Source organism: Ailuropoda melanoleuca, chromosome 1 (assembly GCF_002007445.2).
Source record: "Ailuropoda melanoleuca isolate Jingjing chromosome 1, ASM200744v2, whole genome shotgun sequence".
Classification (NCBI taxonomy): domain Eukaryota; kingdom Metazoa; phylum Chordata; class Mammalia; order Carnivora; family Ursidae; genus Ailuropoda; species Ailuropoda melanoleuca.
The window spans coordinates 64587906-64611822 of record NC_048218.1 but is presented as its reverse complement, the minus strand read 5'-3'; the positions used below and the strand labels follow the sequence as shown (position 1 = coordinate 64611822).

Below are 23917 nucleotides of genomic sequence, written 5' to 3'. Positions count from 1 at the left end.
GGTGTGGGAGAGCTGTGAGAAGACCAGCTGGGCAGAGGGGCAGCAGGAGCAAAGGCAGGGAGCTGTGTGGTCCATACTGAGAAAGCTGTAGAGACGTAGAGATGGTGTAGCAGGGGTCTCCTACCAGAGCCTGCATCCCCTTCACTGTTCTGAAATGCCACTTGTGGCATTTCACACATACCTTCACACATAATTTTTAAAAACAATTAAAATGCCCCTGCTGTAATATAGGAGAATTTAAGCAGAAATATGTGATGTAATGTGTAATTATTCAAGCCTGACTATACTAGAAGTTATAATGAACTAATCAGATGCTTGTACCTACAGATACCTACAAGGAAAGGTTCAATGTTGAAGAATTAAGATAAAATTCCATAGACTATTTCCAAAATTGTATATTAACATTTTGAAATGAGGCAAAATAAGTATATTTGTATCTATATTTGTAGAGTCACCACTATGAGACAGTATAAGCACAGACTGATATTGGTGGATATGTTGCCAGCTGAAAAGCTATGAGTTTCAGTGCTGTTGGTGGTCTGGTTTTCAAAATGGTGAACAACTCCTAGTAAAGCTACAAAGACACAAAGTACAATCCTCCCTGGACTTACTTAGTAATTACATTTCAGAAAACTCAGTATATATTAAAACCATGCCAAAGATCCTTTGATGATATGTGGATGATATGTGAAATGGAGTTTGGAGTCCTACTCTCAGAGAATTAAAATCAAAGTTTTCAGCAGTATGAGGATTGTGCAAGATACAGAACCTTTCTTTGTTGTGTTGAACTGCATCCCTGACATCTATCCACTGAATACCAGTAGCACCCTCCTCCCACTTGTTATGACAAGAAATGTGTGCGTGGTTTNTGATATGTGAAATGGAGTTTGGAGTCCTACTCTCAGCAGTATGAGTTTTCAGCAGTATGAGGATTGTGCAAGATACAGAACCTTTCTTTGTTGTGTTGAACTGCATCCCTGACATCTATCCACTGAATACCAGTAGCACCCTCCTCCCACTTGTTATGACAAGAAATGTGTGCGTGGTTTTTAACAGTACTGTCAAAGGACAATTACGTCCCTTAGTTTCCACACATAAAAATGGGTAAAATGGGTATATCTACCTTCAGTCTCATAAGGATTAAAAGAGATTTGGGGCGCCTGGGTGGCACAGCGGTTAAGCGTCTGCCTTCGGCTCAGGGCGTGATCCCAGCGTTCTGGGATCGAGCCCCACGTCAGGCTCCTCCGCTATGAACCTGCTTCTTCCTCTCCCACTCCCCCTGCTTGTGTTCCCTCTCTCGCTGGCTGTCTATCTCTGTCGAATAAATAAATAAAATCTTTAAAAAAAAAAAAAGAGAGAGATAATACACATAAAATGTTAGTATTGGGGTCTGGCCTACCATAAGAATTCAGTAACCAGGTAGTGATAACTTGTTAGCAATTGAAAATATGGGTGTAGTCATAAATAGGAGAGAAGTTAGGACTCGAGATAAGGCTTGGGAGTCATGTAGACAAGTTGATTTAAACATTGTAAAATGCCACACAGAAACGAAATAAGATTCAGTTTAAGAAGGATAAATGTAGGATCCCATGGCTTTTTCCTACAATTTATTAACAAATGAAGGCTGAAGAGATATGGCTAGTATGGCTAGGCAACATATACCAAGCCAAGTTCATATACCAAGCCAAGATTAGTCATGGTGTAATTCAGTCATGTAAACAACAAAACACACACATACACTGTCTGACAGTCCATGAATCCATGAATGGTGTCGTGTCCAGGTCATGCAGTGCTGCAGTCCCATAGGCAGGGTTTCATGTAGGCTGTGTCTGGGGTTGGGGAGTCAGGCTTAAGCATGCTGTTGACAAAGATGGTTGAGAAGATAGCAACTGGAGGGAAAAGTTAATGCTACTGAGTTTACGTATAAAAAGCAAAGAAAAGGCATGATAGTTTTTCAGATAATGTAAAGACAGCAATTTTCGGCAGAAGAGAAAATACACTTGTCTGTAGAAAGCAAATCTACAACCTTCTGTGAATTACATGAAAGCAGATATTTTGTAGTGAGCAGTTGTTAAAAAAAGTTTAACCAAGTAAATTCTAAGACCTCATTGGCTTTATTAAACAAACCAGGCAGCCTTCCATCTAGCAAGTAGAGGAGAGCTACCAAATGGAAGGTTTTTATAGGAAGGAGGGTGGAACAAGAAGTTATTAGCAAAGGTAAAAAAAGGATTGGTTCAGGTAAGTTTGCCTTCCCTTAGTGGGAAGGGCATGGGGTTTTATCATGCAGATTACCTCAGCTCCCTTTGGGTGGGGTGGGGATGGAGATGGCCCATGTGACAGATTACCTCATTGGTGCTGATCAGAAAATTCCTGACCCACTAGTTAAGACTCCATTTCTGGGGGAGGTTGAACTGCAATTAAGTTAAATATTAAGCCCTGGTTTGGTGATAATGGCCTAGCATAAGTGACTCCATCATCTGTCTGCAGTTTTCTTTTTAACACAGTCAACCAGACACTTGATTGCTCTTTTCAGGGATGGTGTAGAATAAAATTTTATGGATATAGATGATTTCTAAAGACTTTTCCAACTGTTGAGGTGGGTGTGGGAATAGACGCTAGGGTAAATCACTCCACCAATTACCTTTATTAATTTCACTGTTTCCAGCAAGATTCAATGTAGATTCCTTCCGGGCCCACTTTGATTTCAGACATTTCACTGTCTATAAGTAGCTGAGCACAATTGGCAAGAAAGCCTCACCTCTCAAAGAGTCTGGGGTGGGGGCACAAAAGAGGTAAACTAAATCCTATTTTCTGACAAATTTACTTTTTTTCAGGCTTTGGTTTTCCCACCCAATTTGCAGCTGAATTTTATAGTTTAGGTCACCCTGATCTAATCATTCCAAAATAATTTTTCCTTTTTTGTCATTGCTATCAGGGAAGCCTCTTGCCAGTTTCTCATATAACACCTATCCCCGTAGGAAAACCTTCCTTCTGTGATTCTTTCTGAAGCAGTGCCCTAGAACAGTTTCTCACATGGGGTCAGTCCGTTGACTCCCTCAGTATATGTGAAATTGTGTATATGTGTGCATTTCTCTGAGGAGAGGGGTGTTGGGATTCATCAGAATCCCGAAGGGGTATTCTCTATAAGATTAAGAATCACTTACACAAGCCTCTTCTTAGGTAAGGCAAATCTCTGTTTTTTGTTTCTATATAGCATGTCTTTCAGCTGCCTTTAGTTAAATTCCAAACTGAGGTGTGGTGGATTGTTCAACAAGGGCCAGATTAATTGGAGGCCTCTTCTAAGTTCCCCGCTCGGACCAAGAGCCTTTCCCTCCTGATCGTAGAGCACCCTCACTTCTATCAGGAGCACTTGCCACGTTATGTGAGTTCATTTATGGGACCGTCTTCTGTTATTAGATTTGAAGGGTAGCCCTGTGTTGTGTTAGTTTTTGTATTCCGAACACTGAACATCATACCAAGACCAGAACCATTTTCCCGTAATAAGCCAACAGATTCTTCTTTCCCTCCCAGGCAGCAAATGTTTTAAGTACTTAACTCTGAGCCAGGCATTGGGTTAGGCATTGGGAATACAGAGGTAAGCTCCCTGCGTGGAGCTTATGGGCTCTGTCCAGAGGGACATGATCTTTGCCACTCCTTGGAGCGGCTGTGTGTGAGCCATATGCGAATGCATTTACAATAGTGCTGACCTTACAAAAACTTCCCCTTGGTAACTGACGTTAGTTATATGCACATAGTCCACTATTTTCCTTACTCAAAACAAAAATGAAAATGCTTTTTCTAGTGTTCCTCAAAACCACCCATTAAATGTCTCTACAAAATCCTCTTTCTCTTTGACTACAGCTGTTAATGGTTTGTCTCTTAAAATAGAAAATGTAGTTGGAAGATACTGATAAAAGAAGTGTCAGCATTTAGGCCCAGGTTCTGCACATAGAAGTGTTTTTTGGTTTATTTTATTTTTTAAAACTCGATAGGAAAAATTAATGATTTAAAAAAACAAATAGGGACGCCTGGCTGGCTCAGTTAAGCGTCTACCTTCCGCTCAGATCATGATCCAGGGTCCTGTGATGGAGCCCTGCCTCAGGCTCCTTGCTCAGCATGGAGTCTGCTTCTCCCTCTGTTCCTCCCCCTCCCCCTGCTCATGCTCTCTCTCTCTCTCTCTCTCTCTCTCTCTCATGAATAAAATCTTAAAAAAGAAAAAAGAAATAGAGGGGTACCTGGCTGGCTTAGTTGGAGGAGCATGTGACTCTTGATCTCGGGGTCATGAGTTCAAGCCCCACATGGTGTAGAGATTACTTAAAGAAATAAAACTTAAAAAAAAAAAAAAGCAGAAATAGAGGAAAACCTTTTTTTTTTTTTTAAGATTTTATTTATTTGACAGAGAGAGAGACAGCCAGCGAGAGAGGGAACACAAGCAGGGGGAGTGGTAGAGGAAGAAGCAGGCTCCCAGCGGAGCATGGAGCCCAATGTGGGGCTCGATCCCAGGATGCTGGGATCACACCCTGAGCTGAAGGCAGACGCTTAACAACTGAGCCACCCAGACGCCCAAGAGGAAAACCTCTGTGTCTGGTTCACTAGTATGTTCTTTTTCTTTTCTAGCTTATACATACTATAATTTATGGATTTGAGTTTATGTCACACTACATTTATAGTTTTCCAGTTTTTATTTAAAAGCAGGAAGCCTGGGCACCTGGGTGGCTCCGTCAGTTAAAGGTCTGCCTTCAGCTCAGGTCATGATCTCAGGGTCGGGGGATCAAGCCCTGTATCATGCTCCTTGCTCAGCATGGAGTCTGCTTCTCCCTCTCCCTCTGCTCTTCCCCCTGCTTGTACTCACACACACACACTCTCTCTCAAATGAGTAAATAAAATCTTTAAAAAAAAAAGCAAGAAGCCCCTTATTCCAACCTAAACAAGAAAAGAGCAGTTTGTTGAAAGCAAGAGGCTTTGCTGCTACCCTCTGTCCTGTGAAGGGATGCCAGGGAGCCTGGTTTGAGAACTGCTGGACTGGATGGTATTTATGGGTCAGTAGTTGGCTAGGGCATGATTTGTCCACAGAACGAGGCATAAGGAGAGCCAAGTCGAGAGTACTGTGCTGTCTCTGTTTTAAAGTTCATTTCACTTAAGGAGTTTGTGATTTGGGGGAGCATAGCAAGTCATCTATGGGTATGTATTTCAAAAGATAGGCAGTCCCTACCCGGAGGCTCTGATTTAGTAGGCGTGAAATAAGGCTCCAGTATCTATAGTTTTAAATAACTCCATTAACCTAGGAGAAGGCTTTTTTAATGCCCTTAGAGTGTAAAAAGTCAACACACTAATTATACCTAGAAATACCTGCACTGCTTATAGAGAATATGGCTTTCTGGCTTCCTGAGTTGAACTCCAGAGACTTTTCTATTTTTATTTTTATTCTTTTTTTACATCTTTTTAAGTTTTTATTTACATTCTAGTTAGCCGACACACAGTATCATATCAGTTGCAAGTGTACAACATAGTGATATAGCAATTCCGTACGTCACCAGATGCTCATGCACGTGCACTCCTTAATGAGTCACATTCTGACTTTTACAATGCATGACATAATGTTCTGTTCATGTCATCAGAGACTTTTTGTAAAACTTCTGTTTCCATTGCACTACTGTTCCTGCTGTCTGAAACACTCTTCCCCTAGATGTATGCATAATTATGTCTGTTGTTTATTTTCTCTCTCCAACCTCTAAAATGTAAGCTTCACTTGGGGGGGCATATTTGTGTTTCTTATTCCCTGATTCATCACAAGAGACCAGTCAGTAAACATTTGTTGAATGACTGCTAATGGTGAGGTACTTCAGGTATGTTCACGGTTTAAATGATTTCTTGGACTGTTCTGAAAGCTTAACCTCCTCCATCCATAGCCTTTTCTGTAAAAGAGTATTCCAAGTGCCAAAAACAGACGTGCAAGTGAAAATGTGTAGCACTACCATACAGCACATTTGGTTGGTTCTTGATGGGCTGTAACTTTATTTTCAAAACAGGATGTGATATGGTCTGACTTTGGGTTTCCTGGAAGAAATGGACGGGAAAGTACATTGTGGATTGGCTCCATGGGGGCCCATACACCCTGCCATCTGGACTCTTATGGTTGTAACTTAGTATTCCAGGTACAAGGAAGGTAAGGCACAGGTGCATGCATGAGTGTGTGTGTGTGTGTGTGTGTGTGTGCGCGCGCGCGTGTGCGTGCTGCACGGGAAGAGAATCAGGCAGGTGCCAGACCCCAAGGTTTAGCCCCAGCCCCACCCTGTCAGCCTGCCTCATGACCAAGACCTATCTGTTAACCTCCGGTTCAGTTTCCTCCTTTTTGAAGTAAGGAGAACAGTTCAAATGATGGTTTCCATGTGTGTCTCTCAATCAGGATCAGGATTACCTTCAGAAACCTGATCCTGGAGCTCCAGGGTTCCACTCCCAGTTCGGCTAGACAGTTGTCTGCTTAGCTCTGTTATGTAAGTCTGCATTTTTAGTTTTCAAAATTCTATTTAAAAGCAGGAAGACCCTTTCTTCAAATCTAAGTAAACAAGAGTGGAGCAATTTGTTGGAAAAAAGCCTTTGCTGCTACCTTCAGGTCCCTGAGGAGATGCCAGGGGGCCTGGTTTGGGAACCACAGAATAAGATGGTATTTATGGCCCCTTTCAAGTCTAAATGTTAGTCTGTGCCTGCATGTAGACACAATGCAGTATCTTATTACTTTAGGTAAGTTCTTCTCCATCTGTCTGTGAACCCTAAGATACATAGGGTAAGTCAGGCAATACTTTCGATAGTCCCTGGTTCCAGGATTTCCATGAGAGTTCATGAGTTTCTGGTAGTTGGAGGATGTACTCAGAATGTTATATGTATAGCCTTATTTTCTCCCAATTTGTGATGCTCAAGTCTCCTTTCCTGACCTTTTGGAACATTCACAGGACAGTACAGAGGGAAAAGCAGAAAGGCCATTTCCAAGTTCTCAGACCCTTTAGACATGAAAAGGATTATGAGTGGATCCAAAAGAAACAATGAATAAGTATGTGAATAGATTTCACAGGTGAATTATTTTGAAAACTATAAAATGGCATAAGGCAGTCCACTTCTGGATTCATTAAGTCCTTATCAAAGGGTCTAGGACGGTTCAGGTGCATTATTGTGTGTTGTGGGTGCCACAGTGAGTCAACTGTGCATGGTCCTTGCCCTTAAGGAGTTAATAGTCTGAACCTTAAACTTGGTAAGGGAAGTATCATTGTAAGCAGCTGTTTTCCACATGTCCTGAATTGGGAAAGAAATTAAGTTGGGAAAACATTACCAAAAAATACCTGGGTTCTTTCTGTGACATAAAATTAATATAACTTTATTTTAACTTTGTAACGAGCATATTTTCTGGTCTCATAAAGCTCTGGAATAGTAAAATCACTATTCAGTAAATACTCATGGAGTAGGTACCATGTGTTACAGTAGGAATGCAGGTGAATGAGAAAGACACTTCTCTGCCCTGAGAGAGTTTATAGTTAGAGGACAGGCGAGCCCACGGGCAGTGTGATAGAAGGCAGAATGAGCATGCTCTTGGGGAAGGTTTCATAGAGCTGTGGGACTGGAAAGTAGGAGAGATATTGTTCCTGTTAGAAAGATTAAGGAAGATTTCAGAGAGGAGCTGCCGTTTGTGATGGGCTTTGAAGGATGGGTGAATGTTCAAGACACGGATGGGAGGAGCGGAGGGACCAGCAGGAGCAGAGCCCTAGGAAAGCATATGGTGTACAGAGAAAGAACTCTGTGGATCACCCAGTGTAAGTTGTGCATTGGAAACAAAGGCAGGAAAGGGAGGTTAGAGCCAGAAGTTTACTTTTAGGCAAATAACCTCTTATTCTCTTTCAGCATGCAGGACAGTGAAACGTTTTTTGATCAGGGGATGGCGCGGTGATTGACCGCCTTTTCTGGTTAATAAGAGAAGGATGCATATGCAGTTGACCCTTGAGTAATGAGGGGGTTAGGGGTACCGACCCCCACACAGTTGAAAATCCACGCATAACTTTTGGTTCCCTAAAAGCTTAACCACTAATAGCATACTGTTGCCTGGAAGCCTTACCAACAACATAAACAGTCGATTAACAGTATTTTATAGTTATATGTATTATGTACTGTATTCTTACAGTAAAGTAAGTGAGAGGCTCCTAGATGGGCATAGTTGGTTGAGTGTCTGACTCTTGGTTTCGGCTCAGCGCATAGTCTCAGGGTCATGGAATCCAGTCCCGCATCAGACTCAGTGCTCAGCCTGGAGTCTGCTCGAGATTCTTTTCCTCTCCCTCTTTTTCTGCCCGTCCCCCTGCTCACATGCTCACTCACTCTCTCTCTCAAATAAATAAATAAAATCCTAAAAAAATAAAGTAAGCTAGAGAAAAGAAAATGTTAGTAAGAAAATCATGAGGAAGAGAAAATACATTGACAATACTGTTTTACTGTAAAAACACCTGCACATATGTGGACCCGTGCAGTTCAAGCCCCATGTTGTTGAAGGGTTGACTGTATATTAAATTTTAAGTGGAGCAAAACAAATTGTATGGGATTGTCATCTTTATGGCTAGTCCTGTAGGAATGCAGCCATAAGGCAGAGGTAGGAGCTGGAACCTGAAGAGGTCAGGAGCTCTATGACCTAGTTCTGGGTCCACCACTAACCACTAGTCCAGTGAATGACACTGAGCCAGCACTGGGTCCCTTTTCCACTACTTTGAAAGTAAAATTAGACTGATGATCTCTCAAGAGTTCTTCCAGCTCTGACATTCTAAACATAGTAAATGCCAAGAGTTCTCCCAAACTAGTCATAGCTACAGTGGAAAGCAGCAGCTCTATCTCTAAGGCAAAATAAAACTTAGTATCTGCTTCTTAGTTTGAAAATAGCAGCCAACTGAAAGACACACAGTGGTCCCACTGTAACGGCAAGGGGTCACTAAAGAGCTTTAAGGCTTTTCTCAGAGCTAGTTCTCTTCCTCTCCCTGTCCCTGCTCTGTCCCTGCCCTGTCCCTCTTTCTCTCTGCTTCCCCATCTGTGTATTTTTGTCTGTCTTCCTTTTCCACACTTCTCCCTTCTTTGCCTCGATATCCTCACTCTGTTGACTTGGAGTATGGGTGTGTCTACTGTCTTGTGATTTAAGATTTATCACCTCCGTTTTCGCAAAAATTTTAAGTGTCTAAAACATTTTATAGTTTTCTCTTTTTGAAAATTCTAATATTACACCACTTTTTAGTTGGGTGTCATCATTTGTGCATTTCTCTTCCTTATGGATTAACTTAACACAGGTTAGCTTAAGGCATTTACAACCCAAACTGGGAGGAGTCTGGGAACTGTTTGGTGGATAGCAGTATGGTTGGCTGCTCTGTAGAAGATAAGAATACAGATATTTGAAAGGGAGGGATTATTTAGGGTAGCTCTAGAATCAGGGACAGAATTGACTTAAGAGGAGGTAGACTTTGATTTGGGATAAGAAAGAATGATCTGAAGGGGCACCTGCACCCCAGCATTTATAGCAGCAATGTCTACAATAGCCAAATTATAGATAGAGCCCAGATGTCCGTCAACAGATGAATGGATAAAGAAGATGTGGTATGTATGTACAATGGAGTACTACTCAGCCATTAAAGAAAATGAAATCTTGCCATTTGCAACGACCGTGGATGGAACTAGAGGGTATTATGCTTAGCGAAATAAGTCAATCAGATGAAGACAATTATCATATGATCTCACTGATATGTGGAATTTAAGAAACAAAACAGAGGATCATAGGGGAAGGGAGGGAAAAATAAAATAAGATGAAATTAGAGAGGGGAGACAAACCGTAAGAGACTCTGAACTGCAGGAAACAAACTGAGGGTTTCCGGAGGGGAGGAGGGGAGGAGGATGGCATAACTGGGTGATGGACATTAAGGAGGGCATGTGATATAATGAGTACTGGGTGTTATATGCAACAGATGAATAACTGTACTCTATATTAGCAACTAATGATACAGTCTGCGTTAACTAACTTGTTAACTAATTCATATCTTATTTTTTTAATTAGGAAAAGATGGCATCTCTTTCCTCCTGAAGACACTCCTTTCCTTTATCCAACTAGAATCCCTTATGAAGAATCTAGTGTATTCAGTAAAATCAATGTTGTCAATCCTGATTTAAAACGTTTTCCTCAGTTCTGCAAAGCTCGAAGACATATGGTTACGCTAAACCCAGGACAGGTAATGGGGGCCTTAAAACATTGATGACCTGTCAGTACATGCCCAGCTATAACTTCTTTCATGTCCTCATACCACATGCCTCCCCACCAATACAAATGAGAATGATTTTCTTCCCTGCTGCTCTCTGCTGTTAGAAGCCTTCAGACACAAAATTCTCAGCTTCACAGGTCATGGAACTATGGGAAGAGGGAATATAGCTCTTTCTACTGGTACAGAGGAGAATGACTTTGGAGGAAAACAAGAACTCACAGTCATTTTTTTTAAAAAAGATTTTACTTATTTATTTGAGAGAGAGAGTGCTAGAGAAAGCACGAGCCGGTTGGGGGGAGCAGCAGGGGAAGGGAGACAAGCAGACTCCCTGCTGAGCAGGGAGCCCAGACACAGCCAGACCCCAGGACCCTGAAATCATGACCCGAGCCAAAGACAGACACTTAACTGACTGAGCCACCCGGGCGCCCTGTACAGTCATTTTTAATCAGGTTAAGAGAAAGTGTCAGGGTTGGGGCGCCTGGGTGGTTGGTTCATCCGTTAAGCTTCTGTCTTCAGCTCAGGTCATGATCCCAGGGATTGAGCCCCGCATCGGGCTCCCTGTTCTGCGAGAAGCCTGCTTCTCCCTCTCACACTCCCCTTGCTTGTGTTCTCTCTCTCACTGTCTCTCTGTCAAATAAATAAATAAAATCTTAAAAAAAAAAAAAGTGTCAAGGCATGGGCACTTGAGCACCTCTGGAACATCTATTCACAGTTAATATCTTTTCAACTTTACTAGGGCCCAGACACGTAAATGCAGGGGGAATGCATCCAAGTGGTGGGAAAACAAAGGCAGAATGAACTGAGAATGATTTGCTTTACTCAAGCATGGATGTTCCCTGAAGGGAACTGTCCCTGAAACATTTCCTTTTGTTCTAGTGCTGTTGTCCAGTGGGGAAAATCACCTCCTCAACATTGACATGTGCTGTCTGGTATTTTATCAACGATATGAAAGGTTTTCTTAGTCTCTTTAGGAGATTTTATTCCCCCAATTATTCCTTTCCCCTACCTGTTTTCCTACCTTTGCCCCCTTCTCTCTGCCTCGTTTCCTGTTTCCTTCACATGTGAGTGCTCCAACGCAAATAATTTGACTTGAGCAACTTCAGCCTGTTAGCTGGCACTCCCCAGGCACCTGTCCCCCAGGCTCTGACAACCCCTCATCTATTTTACGTCTCTGTAGATTTACCTAATCCGGACATTTCACTTACGTGTGGTCGTACAGGTGGCCTTCTGGGGCCGCCTTCTTTCACATTGCGTAATCCTGCAGAATGTTATCAGTACTTCATTCCTTTTTATGGCTGAATGTATTTCATTGTGATGCGTATACATTTTGCTTATCCATTCATCAGTTGATAGACATTTGGGTTGTTTCTACTTTTTGGCTATTATGAAGAATGTTGCCATAGACAGTGGAATACCAGTTTTTGGGTGAAGGTATGTTTTCAGTTCCCTTGGTTATATACCTAGCAGTGAAATTGCTGGGTCCTGTGGTAACTCTACGTTTAATTTTTTGAGGAATTGCCCAGCTGTTTTCCATAACAGCTACAGCATTTGACATTCCCATGAAGGAATGTGTGATGTTCTGATTTCTTTGCCTCCTCACCAACCCTTGTTATTTTCCATTATTCCTGTTATTATCATAGCCATTCTAGTGGGTGTGACATGCTTGGTAATTCATTTTTTCTTCTATTTTAATAGCCAGATTTGAATGTGTGGTTCTGTCTGTTGTATCAGTGTTCCTTACATCCTGCTCGTTCTTTAATCTACCAATAGCTGGCTCCCTCTCTTACCCTTGTATTGAAATTATCATCTGATGGGACATATATGACCTTCTCATGACTAAATATAGTAGCCCTTTTTAGGGTTCAGTTTTCCTAAAAGGTGCGCTCTTCCCATTTCCTAGCTCCACCTTGCTCATAGCAAGGGCACCCGTTTTCTAAATCTGAGGCCCCAAAAGCTTTGGATCATCCCATCTGCTCTGCTCAAACTTCCATGGGTACTAATCTCGTACTGAGTCTGGGCAAATGCACTCCTTCTTGACTCTGGCTGTTGCTTTTGTTTACTATGCCTTGCTGTTTAGATCTTCACATTTAATAGTTGGACCACTGTAAGAATTTTCTGTCCTTCCCAGACTCTCCCATAATGTTGCCATTTTAACCATCCCCCTACTAAAAATTTCTTAGTGGGGCACCTGCGTCCTTCAGTCAGTTAAGCGTCTGACTCTTGATTTCAGCTCAGGTTGTGATCTCAGGGTCGTGAGATGGAGCCCTGCATCAGGCTTCACGCGGAGCATGGAGTCTGCTTAAGATTCTCTCTCTTCCTCTGCCCCCCACCCTCTCCCTCTCAAAAAAAAAAAAATTCTTAGCAACTCCTTAATGTTTACAGAATAAAATACAGATACTTTATTCTGAATTCAGGGCCCTCCACTGGCCCTAACCTAACTCTCCCACTTTATCTCCCGTTACCCCATCTGCAACAGTAAGACCGACCTACTTGCTGTCCCTTAACAGTCCCACCCGCCTTGCCAGCACTACCTCTTCCTCCTGGCATGTCCTCATTCTTTGCTCTGTCTGCATTCTCTCCTAACCCTGGTTCAGACCACACTTCATTCACACCAGGCTGCCCCTGCCCTCCCTGGTTCATGCTGTGTCTCCCACCTCTGAGGTTGCCCAGCAGTGTCCGCTCCTCTGAGTCACCACTTACTCAATGCCCCCTTTCTACGTACTGTTTCTTCATTGGCTAGACTTTACGCTGTGAGAAGACAGAAGTGACTTCCTCTAGGTTTACCTACGCCCTTTCTCAGAATGCATTCAACTATTTTTCAGTGGAAAGGAGGAAAAATTAGAATCTCAGGGTCCTTTACTAAGATTTAGAGGCAGGCAGAACAGGTCCAGGATTAAGGAGAGTAGAAGTTGGAGAAACTGTCAGTATCCTTTGCAGAACATGTGAACTTGTTGGTTAAAAAAAAATAAAGAGATTGTGGGTTGTTTTTTTTTTTTCTTCTTGTTTCCCTTTCCAACAGCAGTATTGCTATAAATTCATATGTATTCCTAGCATTTTCAGTTAGGGTCTGATTCTGACATAAAAACAAAATGTGCTGTTCTTGTGCTAACTTACTTTTTTTTTTGCTTTTCAGGTTCTGTTTGTCCCCAGACACTGGTGGCATTACGTAGAATCCATTGATCCTGTCACTGTCAGTATAAACTCATGGATTGAGCTGGTACTTTTTTTTTTAAATAAATGTAATCCCGCTTGTAAGATACATGTAGCCTATCTGTAAAACTTGGTGATTAATTTTAACCAACACTCTAGTATTACTTTGGTTCGTTATGCCATAATTTATGTATTCAATGCCCCGTTAATGGGTGTTTAGATTGGAATTAGGATTTTCAGTGATGCACCATTCTCCTCCTTTTAAGAGCACACGTTGGGCCCTGATGTTGGTGTGCAGGGTCTTTCCCTTAGCTAGTGTCATTAGGAGAACGGGTCGGGCCTGTCTGGACCTGCTGTGTATGTCCCACATTGCCAGTCCTGTCCACGCCCAGATGGACTGGAGATAACTGCTTCTTGGTTCAGCGCCCTTATTGCTAATTGCACAATTCTCAGTCCTGGCTTATGGCTGCCCAGTGAGGCTCAATGAGGCTTTCATTGCACCTGTGCCTCTTCAATCAGAGACTCTGATGGCAGAGGCTCTGATGGCATCTCTGCTGTCCTGTACACAAAGCCTGATTGCATCTCTCTTCTCTCCTCGGCTGCTGCCTCCTCCCCTTGGGCTTTCCTTGTCCTTTGGTCATGGGGTGGCTTTGGCATAGGTGGAGCGTCGGGGAGACTGTAACAGGAAGCTGCACTGTCTGGGCTTAGAGAAGAGGTGTAGCCCTCAGGGGTTAGGTGAGATCAGTGGACTCAGTGACTCAGTTAGTTATTGAGCTGCTGGTAGCATGCTGAATTGTAGTTGGAGCAAATGTGAAGATACAGTCCGGTCCCAGTCCAAAGTCACGTCTACAATAGTCCTGGCGGTTCTTCGCTTCTCAAGGTAGCTCTCTTCCTTGTTAGACAGTGGAGCTCTCACCTGCCTGCTTGTCACTGTACCCATTATTTCTGAAACTATACCGATTTTTTTTTCTTTTTTAAATATTTGACGATACCTGCCATGTGTCCCTTTAAACTTTTCTTTCCCAGGCTCAAAACCTCTGGTTTCTTTAATGATGTTTTTTATATGACTTTTTTTTTTTCCCCAGACTCTTCACCATTTTGGTCATAGACTGTGGAACCAGGCAGGTTTAAGTTACAGGTCTGTGCCTTTGTTAGCTGTCTAACCTGGATGGTCAGTTCATCTCATCAAGCCTAGGTCTCCTCACTTGCAGAGCAGGGATTATAATTGCACCCACCCCAGTGGCATCTAATCCAGTGCCAGGCACATGAGAAGAGTTTAAGAACAGAAACTGCTATAAGGAGGAAGAACTATCATGTCAAGAGTGGCTCTCTTAATGTATAAATACCAGGGGGCCTCAGTTCCTGGCATATACGGTTTCTACGTCACATGACTTACATCCTCAGTTTCTTCAGTGCTGCTTATAATATTGCTTTAGCTTTTTTAGGAATCTTGTCTTGCTTTGGGTTCAACTCAGCTGGAGAATATCCCTGCTTTTTTCCATATGGTCAGCTGCCATGTCAGGTTGCCCTCCATCGTGAAGCTGTAAAGCTGGTTCTTTAACCCGCATCCCACACTTCACAGTCCTCTCTCTTAGCTTTCGTCATGTTCATTGGCGTGAGTATTCCAGCTTGCCAAGGTCATTTTGAGTTTGATTCTCTTCTGTGTTTTTAGTAAACTCCTTCAAGCGGGCCTGTGCCCTGTTCATATGTCTTCATTTGTCTTGGAACGTATCCTTGCTTTCTAGTACAAGAAGCTACCCCAGGATTGCCTTGGCCTTTCCCTGCCTCCAGCTTGGAGGTCTATAATTTCTCCAAGTGGTCATGGTTCCTTTTAGTGGGAATGGTATTTAGAAACTGAGATTGGGGCTCTAAGGCTCTCGTTTGTTACTTTGGGCATGTCGCTGTTTCCAGAACTTTAAATGATAAAGCTAGAATGTGAGATGGATAGATAGATATGGATATATTTATAGTTCTAATTCAAGGTTAATATTATAGATTTTTTTCCTTATTTCTTTCTGTATTTTTATCTCTTCTCTTACACTGAAAATCCGTATCAGTCCTAACAGTAACATCTACTTATTTGCTATATTTTCCCATATATATATGTATATAATTTTTACATATATATGTGTATATATATATATATAATATATTTGCTATATTCTCCCACATATATATATATAAATATATATATTCCCCCCCCCCTTGGAGAGGAGGGCAGAGGAAGAGAGAGAATCTTAAGCAGGCTCCATGCCCAGCGTGGAGCCTGATGCGGGGCTCAATCTCACAACCCCGCGATCATGACCTGAGCCAAAATCAAGAGTCAGACACTTAACCAACTGAGCCAACCAGGTGCCCCACCCGTATATTTTTTAAGATGTCCAAATTTACAATTTCAAAATTCCAATATTATTATTACTAATCATAAAGCTTGCAAATAAAGTTTAACATTTCTTTTTGATCCTTTTTATCGTTAGACTGTATCCCACCAAGGGGCTACAAAGTACTGTGCTCAGAAATCATTGTGGGGGCGCCTGGGTGGCTCAGTCGTTAAGCGTCTGCCTTTGGCTCAGGGCGTGATCCTGGCGTTATGGGATCGAGCCCCACATCAGGCTCCTCGGCTGGGAGCCTGCTTCTTCCTCCCACTCCCCCTGCTTGTGTTCCCTCTCTCACTGGCTGTGTCTCTCTCTGTCAAATAAATAAATAAAATCTTTAAAAAAAAAAAAAAAGAAATCATTGTGAAGGGATTGTTTTCACTTGTGGTTATGTTACGAATTTTAGGTAGATTTGTTTGTTTCCGTTTGTTTTCAACATTTGGTTTTACTTTTTTACTATTTTGACCTCATTTAATATTTGAATATGTAAAACCTTTAACCTGTTAAAATGGTATTAAAAGTATCCTTTATATAGAGAAGTCTCCTTTTCATCTCTGTCCCCTCCACTCCATCCCTCTCTCCACCCTACCTCCCACCACAGGGCTCTCTTTTTATTCATTTATTTCATCATTCCAGTGTGTTTTCTTTGTAACATCTATGTAAATAATTAAGTAAATAAATAAATATATTTATGTATGACTTTATATGTGAATAAGAATATAAACTTTTATATATTTGTTTCATATGCTTATTCATACATAATCATTCATATTTCCTCTCCTTTCTTAACACAGAAAGTAATAAACTACTGTTCTGCACCCTGGCTTTTTCACATCACAATGCTATGCTGAATTTGATGAATAATAGTACAGAGAAATTTTGACTTTCTTTCCAACAGCCGTGTAGTTGGAACCCCATATAGTGGGGTGCACTATCATTTATTCCCTGGTCCCCATGTGGATGGACATTTGCGTTATTTCCAGTCTTTCTGGAATAGAGACAATGCCAGTGAATAACCTTGTGCGTATGTTGTTTTATATTTGCTGGAAGAGTGTCTTTGGGGAGAGTCTTAAAAGTGAGTTAGCCAAAACATAAGGCAAATGTCTCTTTTAATTTTGTTAGGCTTTGCCACATTCCACTTCACAGTGATTGTGCCATTTTGCGTTTCCATCAGTAGCACCGAATATGCTCCTTTGCTCCACGGCCTCACCGACAGGATGTGTTGTTGAACCTTATTGCTTCTGATTTCTGAATCATAGCTAGAAAAACCTTCCCCTCTTCAGGTCATAAAGGAACTCACCCATGTTTTCTTGTAGTTTGGATTGTTTCATTCTTTTATCTTCAGGTCTCTTATCCATTTAGAGGTTTTTACTACTGTGTAGTGTAAGGTTGAGATCTATTTTTATCTTTTACCAAATGACAATAGAATTGTCAGGGACATCATTTATTTTAAAGTCTGTCTTTTCTGTGGTGATTTGACATATTGCCTTAATCATATACCAGATATCTAACTGTACTTGGGGTCTGTTTCTTCTACTGACCTTTCTTCACACTCTGTCAACACTTCCACCCTGTTTTATGAAGAGAGGTCTTATAGGATGTTTTTAGTATCTATAGGGTCAGAAACCTTTTCTTTTGCAGTGTTTTCCTGGCTCTTCTTGAATTTGTTTTTTTGTGTGTGTGATCTTTAGAATCAATTCATCTAGCTTCAGGGAAAGAATGATTGATATTTTTATGCCATATATATTAAATTTTATATAAGCTGTATGGTGTTGAATTGTCCTCTCCAAGAATGAGATACCTTTCTTTTCATCCAAGTCTAGTTGTCTTTGTTCTAGGAGTGTTTTAAAGTTTTCCTCACATTGGATTTGCACATTTCTTTTAAAGGCTTATTCCTGACTGCTATGGTAAGTGAGGTGAGGGTCTTCTCTTCCATTATACCATCTGAGTGGACATTGTTTGTGTACATGAAGGATATTGAGTTTTGTGTTAATTTGAATTATTTTCTTGAGTGTAGTGATTTTTTATTGACTTTCTTGGGTTTTCAGGTTTCTCTCAGATTATCTGAAAATTAAGATACTTTTACCTCTTCCTTTCCAATTTGTTTTCCTGTATCTTATTTTCCTTTGTCTAATTACACTAGGTAATACCTCTAAATTGATAATAAATAATAATGGAGATAGTGGGCATCCTTGTCTTTTTCAGATTTTAGAGAGAATTCTCTAGTGATTTTTCTTTAACTAAAATGCTGGATTTGTGGGTAAATTGTATATCTATTTTATCATGTTAAGTATCTGTCAATTCATTGCTTTTTTTTTTAAATCCAGAAAAGGTGTTAAATTTTATTGAATGCCTTTTAAGCATTGGTGGAGATGATCATACAATATTCCTCTTTAGTAAATATCTGGGATTGAAGTAAATTAAATCAATGGGTATCCTAGTGTTGATTGAGCCATCCTTAGTTTCTGGAACAAATCCCACTTGGTTGTGATGTATTATTTCTTAATGTACTATAGAATATCATTTGTTCATATTTTATTTAGATTTGAATTTACCTGGCCTCAAGAGTCTGAAAGCCTTCACTGTGGTCTTTTTAGAAGCTTGTTACATACCATTTATTCAGCTGTCTCTCAGAGAATTTTCTGAAGGATTGGTGTCATTGAGCATAAACAAGTTATGAGGTGGTACTTACAAGTTTGGTACCAAAGGACTTGATGCTGACTTAAAGTGGATGATTTCTGTCCTTCACCAAACCAGGACTCTCATTTCTCCTTTAACTTCTGCATATGTCACAGTTTGAAGACCATTCATTCATCCTTGAAAAACTGGCATGCAGTCTAGGGGCTGAGTAATTATATCTTCCTCTGTCATGTGTTGCTTTTACCCTTGTCTCTTCAAGCACTGAACCATATTTTTTTCTTGTTGCCAAATTTAACTCCAAAAACCCTTAGGTTTTAAAACCAACCATATTCAGCACGGTAACTCAAGCTAAATCCTGACTCTGGTATTCTTGTCACAAGTCACATAGATTTGGGGTTCAGGTGGTACAACATTCATTTCTTCTCTGTTTCTCTGTTAAAGTGGTGCAGATTCTATTTTAATATAGTCCAGAGAATAAAGTATATTCCCAATTCTTCTCAATTGTGCCTTTTTTAAGTGCCGTTTCTTTTAGTATTCCTCCTTATTCTTTTAGTATTGAAATGCATTTATTTTATTGGTATTTTTTCCAAACTTAAAAAGAGTATTTTTGTTAATTTTTAAATGCTTTCGTCTTGCTCTAATAATTTTCCCATTATTATGTCCTTCATTGTATGTATACCTAAAAATAATATGTATGTAACATATTTGTAGTGGTGTAATTTTACTCATCCCTCCATTCCTCTCCTTTCTGGATAAAAGGGTGTGGGAGGTACAGCCTTCCAGTTATGGAATGAATAAGTCACAGGGATGAAAGGTACAGCATAGAGAATATAGTCAGTGGTATTGCAGGAGTGTTGTGTGGGGACAGATGATAGCTATGCTTGTGAGCCCAGCATAGTGTATAGAGCTGTTTTATCCTGATGTTATACACCTGAAACAGATGTAACATTGTGCATTGATTATACTTCAACTAAAAAAAAATTTCTTAGAGGTTCTGAGCGCTTCTAGGAGTTTTACTTCTTCAAAATTTTACTAGCTTTGGGGCGCCTGGGTGGCACAGCGGTTAAGCGTCTGCCTTCAGCTCAGGGCATGATCCCACCGTTATAGGAACGAGCCCCACATCAGGCTCCTCTGCTATGAGCCTGCTTCTTCCTCTCCCACTCCCCCTGCTTGTGTTCCCTCTCTCGCTGGCTGTCTCTATCTCTGTCAAATAAATAAGTAAAATCTTTTTTAAAAAAATCAAAAACATCATATAAAAATAAAATAAAATTTTACTAGCTTTAAACAAATGCAGCTTCTTAAAAGCCTGTTAAGAAGCAAATGGACTATATAAGAACTATTTTAGGATCCCAAATAAATGCATTTGAATACTCTGTGGAAAAACAATAAAGTGTACAGTTCAGAAATTATATGTATATTCAGGAATTATGCAATCATACTATAATCAATTTTAGAACATTTTCACTAACCTAAAAAGAAACCCCCTATACATGAGTAGTTGCTCTGCCATTTTCCTCTGTACCCAGAGGCAATTACCAGCCTATTTTCTGTCTCTATAGATTTGCCAATTCTGGAATTATATAATATGTGGTCTTTTGTGGCCAGCATTCTTCACTCAACATTATATGTTTTCAGGATTCAGCATATATCAGTACTTGATTCCTTTTTGTGGCTGAATAATATTCCATTGAATGGATATACCACATTTTGTTTATCTACTCATTGGCTGGTGGACATGTGGGTTTTGTCTACTTATTGCAATTATGAATAATGCTATTATTAACATTCATGTACAAGTTTTTATGTGAACGTATATTTTCATTTCTTACGTGTTCATCTAGGAGTGGAATTTCTGGATCATATGGTATAATAATGGATCATAAAGACAGGTCAGGAGGCTGGAAACTCAGACAAGAGTTGAAATTGCAGTCTGGAGTGTGAAATCTGTAGGATGGCTGGCAGACTAGAAACCCACTCACTCAGGATTTCTATTAGAATCGTTTTTGGTTTTTTTTTTTAAGATTTTATTTATTCATTTGACAGAGAGAGAGACAGCCAGTGAGAGAGGGAACACAAGCAGAGGGAGTGGGAGAGGAGAAAGCAGGCTCCCAGCAGAGCAAGGAGCCCGATGTGGGGCTCGATCCCAGGACCCTGGGATCATGCCCTGAGCCGAAGGCAGATGCCTAACGACTGAGCCACCCAGGCGCCCCTCTATTAGAATCTTGAGGTAGAATCCCCTCTTCTCGGGGCGCCTGGGTAGCACAGTTGTTGAGCGTCTGCCTTCGGCTCAGGGCGTGATCCCGGCGTTCCAGGATCGAGTCCCACATCAGGCTCCTCATCTGGGAGCCTGCTTCTTCCTCTCCCACTCCCCCTGCTGTGTTCCCTCTCTCTCTGGCTGTCTCTCTGTCACATAAATAAATAAAATCTTTAAAAAAAAAAAAAGAATCCCCTCTTCTCTAGGAAACCTTAGTTTTTGCTTTTAAGGCCTTCACCTGAGGTCCACCTTCATTATTGAGGATAATCTTCTGTATTTAAAGTCAACTGATTGTACAGGTTAATCGCATCTACAAAGTATTTTCACAGCAACATTTAAACTAGGGTTTGACCAAACAACTAGCCTAACCAAGTTGACTAATAAAATTAACCATCACATATGGCAACTCTGTGTTTAGCCTTTTGAGGAACTGCCAGGCTGTTTCCAAAGCCATTTACATTCTTACCAGCAATGTGTGAATATTCTGATTTCTCCACATCCTTACCAACATTTGTTGTTATCTGTCTTTTTTATGATGGCCATACTAGTGTGAAGTGGTGTCTTATTGTGGGGATTTCATTCCTTTTCACTGTGGTATGATACTCTCTTGGATTACTCTCTTGTATCCAGATTTATTGGTTCTCTGTTCTGTTGATGGATAATTGAGTTGTTTCCAATTTTTTGCTTTTATAAATAGAATATTCTTGTACACATGTGCAAGAGTTTCTCTAAAGAATATGTATTTCTCTAGAAGTAGAATGCTGGTCTCTCAAGTTTATAAGATTATGCCAACATATTTTCCAAATGGCCGTACCGGTTTGCACTCCCACCATCAGTGAGTCTGTCAATGCACATTTCTCTACCACTTGGAATTATCAGACTCTCTTTTGCCAGTTTCATCAGTTTCTCAGGTGCATTGCCTGATTATTCATGAGGTTAAGCATATTTCCATGTTTATTAGTCATGTGGTTGCTCTTTTTTTTTTTGAAATGCTTGTCTTCATGTCTTTTGCTCATTTTTTAAAAATTGGATCATTTGTCTTATTGATGTGTGTAATTATTTATTATTCTGGAGATTAACCTTGTATCAGTTTTATTTGCTACAGGCATCTGGTTTGGTTTTTTCCTCTTGTTGCCTTTTGATGAACAGAAGTTGTTGATTTTATTTTATCTATTTATTTTTTTAAAGATTTTATTTATTTATTTGACACAGAGAGAGGGAACACAGAGGGTGTGTGAGAGGAAGAAGCAGGCTTCCCGCTGAGCAGGAAGCCTGATGCAGGGCTCGATCCCAGGACCCTGGGATCATGACCTGAGCCAAAGGCAGACACTTAATGGCTGAGCCACCCAGGCACTCCAAGAAGTTGTTGATTTTAATGTAATTTATCATTAATGCTCTAGTTTATGCTTATTGTATCTTTAAAAAAACATATTTGGATTTTTAGCCGTTTCATTCTTGTGGCCAAGCATATTTATTATAATTTTTCTTCCATTCCTCAATTAGCTTATCGAATTCTATAGGTATTATTCCTCTGTATATAGTGCTTTTAAAAAAAAATTTAAACGTCAACAAATGGAAAAGATTGGAAGAAACATCACAAGGTAGTTCATATTTAAGGCCTGTGTCTTATAGACAGGATAATACTTAAATGTGGTCGGTGAAATATCCCACAGCTCTTCTAGATGGCAGGTGATAGTGAGTACATAAAAGTTGTGGTCTTCCGGGGCGCCTGGGTGGCACAGCGGTTAAGCCTCTGCCTTCGGCTCAGGGCGTGATCCCGGCGTTATGGGTTTGAGCCCCACATCAGGCTCCTCCTCTATGAGCCTGCTTCTTCCTCTCCCACTCCCCCTTGCTTGTGTTCCCTCTCTCGCTGGCTGTCTCTCTCTGTCAAATAAATAAATAAAATCTTTAAAAAAAAAAAAGTTGTGGTCTTCCAACAACATATTCATTTCTTCTCTAACGAAGTTTATATTAATAAGAGAATAGGACACACAATTAATAGAGACTCTACTGCGTTTTAAGCCATGAGACATAGAGACAAATGAAAACAATGTGCTTTTTTAATCTTGACTCAGGAAGAGGACCACCAGGCCCGGGTAGAAGAGGCAATCACACGCATGCTTGTGTGTGCCCTGAAGACGGCAGAGGACCCACACAATACCGGAGCTTGGTTAAATCCAACCGAGGTGGGCCACTTCTGGTGTTCATCATGGCAGTTAGTTTCTTGCGATCAGTCAACCCCGGCTAGAACATTTGTTTCTTAATTTATGTAAGTGCATATATCCATTCTAAAGAGTTTTTCTTTTTCCTTAGGTTGGGGAAACATCCCATGAAGTCAATTGTCGCTACTTAAATAGAGCCGTTTCTGCCCTTTTTGATCATTACAGAACATCTAAGGTAGTAGAAATCCAAGCACTGAGAACAAGTAGAGAGGACGTGAAAAAGGAGGGCTCAGATGTGCACAGTCGCACGGAGGTGGAACAAACAGGTGGCCAGGACTTAGTCCTCGGAACAGGAAAACAGGAGGCAGCAAGTCCCTTTGGCCCTGATCTAGTTCCTGTAATACTGAGTTCTGAAGAAGTACCCTCAGAGAGAGGAGGTAGATTTGAAGGTGATGGTAAAGACTTTGTTGGCAAAGATGGAGAACACTCTGGAAAATTGCATTGTACCAAGAGGCAACGAATGATGAGTAAAAGTGAGGATGCAATTGTGGAACAAATTGCTTCAAATAGTACGGCTCCTTCTCAAACATTCATTTCTACAGATGACCTGCTAGACTGCTTGGTGAATCCACAAGTAACCAGGATAGTGGCACAACTTCTGATACAAGGAAGAAGTTTGTGGTTCTAAGGAAATGACTTTTAAAATAGTACTTTAGGGGTGCCTGGGTGGCACAGTGGTGGAGCGTCTGCCTTCGGCTCGGGGCGTGATCCCGGCATTATGGGATCGAGCCCCACATCAGGCTCCTCTGCTATGAGCCTGCTTCTTCCTCTCCCACTCCCCCTGCTTGTGTTCCCTCTCTCGCTGGCTGTCTCTATCTCTGTCGAATAAATAAATAAAATCTTTAAAAAAAAATAGTACTTTAAAAATATTTTTTAAGTAGTATGATTGTTAAATAAAAGATGGAAGAACAAAAAGTTAAATTGCACATGCTTGTAAATGCTCTTGTTCTTACCTAATTGTGTTTCAGTCTCTTGCCCCCTTCATTCATGAACATCGCTCTTTGGCCC

The 23917-nt window shown here is 40.9% G+C and overlaps 1 protein-coding gene across 3 annotated transcripts in view; it reads left to right on the top strand.

The window, feature by feature from the left end:
• HSPBAP1 (HSPB1 associated protein 1) overlaps positions 1 to 23664 on the top strand; it is a 64549-nt gene extending 40885 nt beyond the window's left edge. For all 3 annotated transcript variants that reach the window (XM_019803110.2, XM_019803111.2, XM_034659503.1), the window contains 5 exons: positions 6030 to 6166; positions 10067 to 10238; positions 13402 to 13485; positions 22763 to 22873; positions 23001 to 23664. In XM_019803110.2, the coding sequence (XP_019658669.1) occupies positions 6030 to 6166; positions 10067 to 10238; positions 13402 to 13485; positions 22763 to 22873; positions 23001 to 23537 (1041 nt within the window). In that variant the 3' untranslated portion in view covers positions 23538 to 23664. The remainder of the gene's footprint in view (positions 1 to 6029; positions 6167 to 10066; positions 10239 to 13401; positions 13486 to 22762; positions 22874 to 23000) is intronic.
• The last annotated feature ends 253 nt before the right edge of the window (positions 23665 to 23917 follow it).